This window comes from Pteropus medius, unplaced genomic scaffold (assembly GCF_902729225.1).
Source record: "Pteropus medius unplaced genomic scaffold, Ma_sr-lr_union100, whole genome shotgun sequence".
In the NCBI taxonomy this organism is placed as follows: domain Eukaryota; kingdom Metazoa; phylum Chordata; class Mammalia; order Chiroptera; family Pteropodidae; genus Pteropus; species Pteropus medius.
The window spans coordinates 2,288,018-2,296,110 of record NW_024343732.1 but is presented as its reverse complement, the minus strand read 5'-3'; the positions used below and the strand labels follow the sequence as shown (position 1 = coordinate 2,296,110).

General features: G+C 60.3%; 2 protein-coding genes across 4 annotated transcripts in view; both read left to right on the top strand.

Annotated features, from left to right (window-relative positions):
* Positions 1-3,164, top strand: part of COPE (coat protein complex I subunit epsilon) — a 13,288-nt gene extending 10,124 nt beyond the window's left edge. The window contains exons 7-10 of the mRNA XM_039867937.1: positions 154-309; positions 1,735-1,803; positions 2,781-2,855; positions 2,960-3,164. Of these exons, the coding sequence (XP_039723871.1) occupies positions 154-309; positions 1,735-1,803; positions 2,781-2,855; positions 2,960-3,007 (348 nt within the window). The 3' untranslated portion in view covers positions 3,008-3,164. The remainder of the gene's footprint in view (positions 1-153; positions 310-1,734; positions 1,804-2,780; positions 2,856-2,959) is intronic.
* Positions 3,165-3,300: 136 nt separating this feature from the next.
* Positions 3,301-8,093, top strand: part of CERS1 (ceramide synthase 1) — a 19,054-nt gene continuing 14,261 nt past the window's right edge. For 2 of the 3 annotated variants that reach the window (XM_039867928.1, XM_039867927.1), the window contains exon 1: positions 3,718-6,478. In XM_039867928.1, the coding sequence (XP_039723862.1) occupies positions 5,702-6,478 (777 nt within the window). In that variant the 5' untranslated portion in view covers positions 3,718-5,701. The other variant, XM_039867929.1, reaches the window with a different exon arrangement.

Here is an 8,093-nt window from a genome sequence, read left to right as displayed (position 1 = left end):
CAGGAACAGTATCTGAGGAGAGCCTGCTGTGGGCTGGCCATGCCGGGATCGCATCTACAAAGCGCTGGAATCCCTCTGCTCCGTGAAGGAGAGGACAGAAGTAGGCCCGGACAGCAGGATGACAAAGCAGTGATGTCAAAATTGTCCCTACAGGGTGGCGAGAAGCTGCAAGACGCCTACTACATCTTCCAGGAAATGGCCGACAAGTGCTCATCTACTCTGCTGCTGCTCAATGGACAGGCGGCCTGCCACATGGCCCAGGGCCGCTGGGAGGCCGCCGAGGGCGTGTTGCAGGAGGCACTAGACAAGGTAGGGCAGGCCCAGCTCATTCCCCGGGGCTCTCAGAGGGGATGGCAGGTGACACAAGCCTGCCATGTGGCCACATGGCAATTTTAATGCCAAATCAGCTAAAAATCTTGATTGCAAAAATCCTGATTCTGGTTTCTCTTGGAAATGGGAGGACCCAGTCAGCCAGGGCTTGAGTCGGCCTGAGCTGAGCAGACGTGTGCATCAGCGCTTCCTTCCTCTCACCTTGGCTGCCTGGCCTGGGAACCTCAGTGTGACCCCTCATCTGTGTCTGTATTCGGAAGACACCCACTATTCGAGGGAGGGGATAGTAGGCTGCAGACAAGAGGCAGTGCCTGGGTCCTGTCAAGAAGAGGGACCAAGAGCGCCATCCTCTGGGGTGGCCACAATTGTCTTCTCATCACCAACATCTAAGATCTTTCACTGTTTAATAACTGGAAAAGACATCAAAGTTTTTTCCATTTTTGGAAAACATCTTTTAATATGATAAGAAACGGACAGCAGGAGGAAGCTTTCTCCCTGTTCATCTCTGCAAGGGGCCAAGTTATCAGGTTGTTTGCAGATGGGGGATGGGCCAAAAGGATGTTAGTCAGGTGCCTCTTATGGGCTGATGTCCTCAGGCTGCACACATGGAGCTACTTCGTCCTGCTAGAGTACCCTATGCTGGTAGGAGAAGCTGGGTCTCCACAAAGAAGGGCAGCTTGGGGTGGAGCTGGGTCTTTGCAGACCAGCATCCATGCAGCCTCTTGAGCCTGTGGCACTGCGCCTCCTGGGTGTTGAATTTCTGCCCCAAGTGCCCAGGCAGGGCTCCCCTCTGGATGAGGTTCCTGGCCCAGGCAGCAGCCGCCAGTTCCCAGCATTCCCTGTGTCTCAGAGCCCAGCATGGGCGGGTGACGTGACGTCACCCTTTTGGAGGTTCTGGTAATTTCCTGGCAGCTTCCTGCCAAGGCCTCCAGGGAGCAGGCGGGGTGGGCGGTGTCTGCCTCTGGTCTCAGACCTCATCCTCTAGCAGGAATAACAGCGGGGCTGTGGCAGGGCTGAGGCTGCCTTTGGCTGGGGTTTGTTACTTTGAGATTCTTAGTATAAATAGGCTCTTCTCAAATTGTGATAGACAAGGGGGCCCTGTCTCAGTCTGGTTTGCTGATGAAGCAAAAGCTCAGCAAGGAAGTAGCTGGCGTAGGGAGGTGAGGTGGGGGCAGGAGGGAGGGCCCTGAGGTCACCACCTTGCAGAGTGGCCAGCGTGGGGAGCATTCAGGGTCTTGCAGCCTTGGCCCTGCCCTACCTCTGAGGGTGTGACCTATAGGTCATGTCCTCACCCCAGGGCAGTGGAGGGGGAGGCATCATCCTGCCCTAGAGGGAGGTGAGCAGGCCAATTCTAGGGCCTAGAGTTGCTGACCCTACTCGCCTGGTATCCCTTTGCATTTCCAGGACAGCAGCCACCCAGAGACGCTCATCAACCTCATCGTCCTGTCCCAGCACCTGGGCAAGCCCCCTGAGGTAGGTCCCTTCCCCCAGCCAGGTGCAGGAGGGTTGTCTGGCCCATGGTGCTAGCCTAAGGCAGGCAGGGATCTCTGGTGTGGCCTCGTTTCCAGAGAAGGCTCAGGGCCTTAGGGTCTGGACTTCAGGGTTGGCCTGGGGTGTGGACAAAAACTCACTTCCCACAAGTGGATGCAGTTGCCATCACTGAGGGTCCCTGAGAAGCTGGCGTTGTGGTTGGTTTCCAGGGCCAGGGTCGTAGGTCACCTGCTCCCATGGGTCCTATAGACAAGTGGGTCGAGGCTCAGAGGGCACTCAGACTGGGATTCCAGCTTGTGCCACCTCAGTGGGGGGTGGGCAAGAGGATGGAAAAGGAGCAATGCCTGAGAGTGAGGAGGGAGGAAGATTCTGGGGCACCACTCATTTACGTGACTGTCCCAGCTAGCCCGGGGCCTGCCCAGGGCTGCGTGGCAGTTACTCACTGGCTCTTACAGAAGGGCCTTCAGGCAGTCTTGGCTGAGATGGTGCAGGACAGATGAGATGATCTTCCTACTTGCCCCAGAAACAGCCCCAGACTCCTAGTCTCAGGGAGACAGAGCCAGACAGATGTCCCAGCCCTGTACGGTCAAGGTTGGGCCTGGTGGGTCGGGCAAGGCTGGCACCAAAGGCTCTGCTGGGGCCCCAGGTTTCAGCGCCCAGGCCTCTGGGTACCTCAAGCTCTCTCACCAACTCCATACCCTACCTTCCATTCCTCCTGGCCTTCTACCCTCTCCCAGGGCTCAGTCACTGCTAAGCTTGCTCCCGTGAACCTCGGTGCATCCCCCACTCATGTGCCAAGCTCTTCCAGGCACTGTTCCGGGGTGGGGTGATGGAAGGTATGCGCGGAGCCCAGAGCTTCTACCAGGGAGTCCCTTGGCAGCCCTTGTTTCACCCTACCCCTGCTGGTCAGAGCCACGGGGTCCCCGTGTTCAGCTAACCCAGTCTCATCTCCCCCACAGGTGACAAACCGTTATCTGTCCCAGCTGAAGGATGCTCACAGGTCCCACCCCTTCATCAAAGAGTACCAGGCCAAGGTGAGCCCCAGACCCCCCAGACCCACCCAGGGAGGGCCCAGAATTTGGGGCCTGGCTCATGTGTGCTCCCTTCTTTCTTTTTGCTCCCTCCTTTCCTGCTGAAGGAAAACGATTTTGACCGGCTGGTGCTGCAGTATGCCCCGAGTGCCTGAGGCCGGCCCCAGATGCAGTTTCCATGGTGCGAAGGTGTGGCCCAGCCATGCTGCCGTCCCCACCGGGCACCGGCCCTCATCCTCTCTCCCTCGCTCTGGCCAGAGGCAGAGGCTGGAAGCCCAGTCCCCTTCTTTCAATAAATGTCTCCACTCCGGGCATTCCCCTCTGATCCAGGTTTGTTCTAGCCACTTTGAGGATGGTGTATGGGAACCCAAGTTGGGACAGGAGGGGCCTGAGTTCAGGGCCCTGGAGAGCAGGGTGTGAGCAGCAGCAGTACAGATTCCTTTGCCCCTCAAACAGCCGCCCTGTCTGCTGGGCTGCAGGTGGCACAGCCCTGTCTCCCAAGCTCAGTTGGCATCCAGGAAAACTGAAGCACAGAGGTCACAGGCATCACAAGGGGCACTAGGATTCAAACCCAGGACCCCCGCATGGTTTATAGGTGGTGAGGGGGCCAGAAACTCTCAGGCCACCACTCGACCAACCAAGGAACGGGCATGCCAGATCCTCCTGGGAGTAAACATCCCCCCTCAGGCCTCTGCTCCTTGCTGCTTCCATGCAGTGAGTCATCGGCTAGGTCTGAGGCTGTGGTTGGGGCCATGGGTGCTGGAGCACCGTGGAGGCCAAAGCACCAAGCTCCCTGCTTGGAAAAAGAAACACAGTGAGTGTCCTGTGATTAGAAGAAGCAGGACAACAAAGACGGAGGTGAGTGGGCGGGTTAGGGTGGTCAGGGCCTCTGGGATGATGTCACCATCAGGTTATATTCACCCAAACAAGAAGTTGCTGCCAGGCCAGGTTCTTGGCAGATGGGCGTCTTGGGCACCAGGAACAATTTGTGCAAAGGGCTTGATGAGCTGGACAAGGCTTCTTGCCTTTTGTCCCTGGACCAGTGTTTGTGTCCTTTCCAGGGAGGAGATAAGACATTGGGGTTCCCAGTGCCTGGCCTCATCTTTCTCAGAGGTGGCTGCCCAAACCCAGTCCTTGGTTGCCAGAGCAAGGGACCTGCATCAGCAGAGCCGGCAGGGAGTTCAGCAGCAGAGAGGGGTGCAGAGAAGGCCTCCCCAGGCAGGGGCATCAAGGGGGCTGAGCACCCCCAGCAGAAAGGAGGCCTGTCCTATCAGGTGAAGCAGGGAAGGGGCACCAGCCCTGGGACCTCAGCAGCCCCTCACCAGGCGCATGGTGCCTGGCCCCCAGCCACCAGCACCAGAAGCTATTTTCCATTCCTACCTTGTACCTGCCCATTGGCAGCCTCCTGTCTGGGCCCTGCCAGAATGTAACTCAAGGCTGGGCTGGTGGGCAGGAGCCCTCTCCCATTACTGATGGCCACCATGGACACCAGATAGTGCTTTGTGGAAGGACCGAGATGGGTAGTTGGGAAGGTCCAGGGCTGCCCCACAGGCCCAGCTGGACCTATGGGAATATGTGCAGCCAGCCTGAGACCCTCTCTGCCTTTCAGGTTGGCCACAGCGTTAAGCATCCAATGGGATGGGCAAACCCTTGCCCACATACATATTCAAAATAGTAGAAGGTACAGCAAGAGATGGTAAAGAGTGCCAAGGAGAAGACTTACGGGGGGTGGAGGGGGGTCAGGGTGGTACGCTGAGCAAGTGTCATTTGTAGGTAAAGCCTGAGGTGAGAGCCCTTCCAGCACCTGGGCAAACAACATTCTAGGCAGAGGGAAGAGCCAGTGCAAAGGCCCTGATTCAGAACTGTGCCTGGGGTGTTGGAGCAACAGTGAGGAGGCCAGTGGGGCTAGAACAGAGGGAGCCAGGTGGAGAGGAGCGCAAGAGGGCAGGTGGTGAGTCACAGAAGTTGGGCTTTTACTCAGTGATGGAAACCATGAGGGCAGTGAGCAGAGGAGGTTTCCTCTGGCTTTTGCAGAGTACGGAGGAAGCCAGGATGCCAGGGCCACATAAGGCTGTGCAAGTGCAAAGTGGCTGGATTCGAGAACATTTGAAGGTGGGGCTTCTGGTGTGCTGCAGGACTAGACGGGTGTGAGGGGGAGGGGAGGTGATGAGGGCCCCTTGTCCTGCCTGTTTTAGCTGCGCACCTGAAGGTCAGATCGGGCTAGTGGCTGCATGGGACCCAGCCCAGCTCCTGCAGGACCCACACTGATGCCTGTACTCTACCTCAAAAGCTAGGAAATAACATCCTTGGGTGGGACAAGGAGGGCACAAATGAGCGGTAGTCCTGGGGACTAAGATGGAAATTACCAGTGCCAGGCGAGGTGATGTCCCCAACAGGTGATCGGTGCCCTAAGTGATGGCCAATGGGTGCTTCAGACACAGGCTTGGTTAGTGGATGGTGAAAGATCACTTACAGTGGTCCCAGTGAAGCCTGGTCTTGATCCACCCTCTGAGTCCCCTCAAGTGAGTACTTACTCCCTTGACTTCCCCAAATGCCTGTGTTAATCTGCTGCAGGGGAAGCCTGCCAGGTCCTCAGGGTTACAGAGCAGAAGGTGGCTCTCAGGTCCCAGGCCTTCAGCCTCTCAAGCCCCCTGGCCAGTTCCCCAGGGAGCTCCCTGATGCCTGTACTCCCACCTCACACATGGAACCCCTGCAGCCTGGCAGGCGCAGAGCAACAAGCCTGGGAAGTGTTCGCATTCAGGTCCCTCGTCCAGGAACTCTGGGATGTAGGGCAGAGTCTCCACCAGGTGTTTCTTCTACATTCTTGAGTGGGAAGTGTCCTTTTGAGGATGAGAACAGAGGCCTTCACTTACACTAAACCTACTGAATGTAGGGAAGCCGCTGGACGCACCAAGTGTGTGCCAAGCCTCAGGTCCAAGGGTGGGATGGGGCAGGCTGGAGGGCCGGGGAAGAGGGAGTCCCCAGTCGAAGGCACTGCCTGCTGGTGTCCACTGCACCCCTTGTCGCGGACACAGCATGGGGATAGGGGAGCCCCGGGAGCTCTGAGTCTGGGTTTCCTTCGCTGGAAAATGGGGACGAGCGCGGGCCCACCTCCAGAACGCGGCCAGGACTTATCCACTTGTGGCCCCCGCCTCTGCCTCCTAAGGACCCAGTACCTGGTGGGCCCCCAAATCGAAGATGTCGCGCCCCAGCCGAGTCCCGTGTCGGGGCGGAGCTTGCGCCTGCCCCGCCCCTCCGTCCCTAGCGTTCTGGCCGCCGCGCCCCCGGCCCAGCTGCGGCGCGTGACGCGGAGCGCGCGGCTCCGGTGGCCACTTCGGGCAGGCGCAGGCGACAGGGACAGCCGGCGAGCGGGCGGAATGGCGGCTGCGGGGACCGCAGCGGCGCCGGCGGGGCCCGAGCCCATGCCGAGCTACGCGCAGCTAGTGCAGCGCGGCTGGGGCAGCGCGCTGGCTGCGGCGCGGGACTGCGCGGACTGCGGCTGGGGGCTGGCGCGCCGCGGCCTGACGGAGCACGCACACCTGGCGCCTCCGGAGCTGCTGCTGCTGGCTGTCTCCGCGCTCGGCTGGACGGCACTTCGCTCCGCGGCCACCACGCGCCTCTTTCGGGTCAGTGCAGCTGGGGGCCGGGACTTCGGATCCCCGGGCTGGGGGACCCTAGGCCACCGCGCGGCCCATTCTGTCTCTGCGGGCTGGATTCCTGAACGTGGGGTCCTCGGGCTGGAGGAGCTTGGGACGCTGGGTCCTAGACAGCCGCGCGGCCCTTTCAATCAGTGTGGGTTGGGGTGGGCTGGATGCGGGGTGTGGGCGGCGGGGGGCGGGGAACCGCGAAGCGGGGACCCTGACACGGGTTGGGTGTTCGTGACGTGGGGGAACCGGAGCCCGACTCACTCCGGTCAGTCCGCGCACAGCCGAGCCAGGAAAACAGGAGTAGAGGACGTGGGCGGTGAGGTCTCGGCACACAAGGGCCATCTGCGTCTTGAGCCTCCGGACAATGCAGGGCCCCCTCCGAGCCCGAGCTGGAGCAGAGTCGGGGTTTGCGCAGCGGCGGGGCCGCCTTGTCTGGTGCTACTGGGAGGAGGCCGAAGCTGCCTGGTCTCTGCCTCGCGCCTGTCTGGAGTCAGCGCCCCCCTCCGACCAAGGGAGGCAGAGGGCTGGGCTCCCCCGCCACGCTGGTGGTCACAGCTTTGGGGAGGTGGCAGGGCCTGGGTCTTGGAAACTGGACTGGGCTGCCTCCAAGGGGCTGCAGTTGAAATACCCAATTTCCAGCGAGCCTGGGGAGGCCGCCGCCCAGGCTGGAGAGTGACCGTGGGTGACATTGGTGCCTGGCCTCACTCCCATCCTTGGGGAGGGGTATGCTGTGGGAGCTGCTTGGAAGTCGTTTGGGCCCCTACCTCAGCTGCGACTCCCGACTGCTGGGGTCACCCCACCCATTTGGCTGGAGGTGGCAGGGGTTCAGGGACAGAGCGCCCAGGGCCAACAAAGGGGCCTTTCTCTGCTGGCCAGGAAGAGGCTGGCCCTTGTTAAGTTGGGGATAGGGTGTTGTCTGGCTGCCATTGTCCCCACCCTCATCTTCACATCATGCATATAGAGGAGAGACCATGCCTGTCACCCTGCTCAGGGTGGGGGAGGCAGGCATGACAAGGTCCCCTCCACAGTCAGTCTTGGCCCCATTTGGGCTTTATTGCTCCCCCACCTTCCCAGTTTTCAGCTGAGAAGTAGGAGGTGCAGAAGGGGGAGGGCCAGAGCCCAGGAGAGAGATGTGGTGACTCTGGGACCACCAAGGTGGAGCGGCTCCCCACATTCCTGAGGAAGTCGGGTGGGGGACATCGAGGTCATGGGTCCCCTCACTTTTGGAATCCGTGGAGGTGGGGCTCCAGCCCCAGGCCCTCCCTCCCCAGCTGGGATGGGCCTCTCCCCCACAATTCGCAATTCAAGGCTCGCCCTTCCCAAGAAATGGGTGAAGGGCTGCCCTGTCTTCCAAAGCTCCTCTTCTTGGCAGCAGCCTGGTTGCCAGGGGTTACCGGAGCTGGCTCGGGCTGTCTCCATGGCAACTGGAGGTACTCCAGCCCCCTCAGCCTCTGGGAGCGGGGTGAGGTTTGGCCCAGCAGCTCTGGAGCCCTGCCCCACCTGGGACCCCAGGAGCACTAGACCCCCAGAATTCCTCCCTGACTGACCATTGCATGCCCCCACTTACCTCATGTCCTTCCTGATGTCCCCTCAG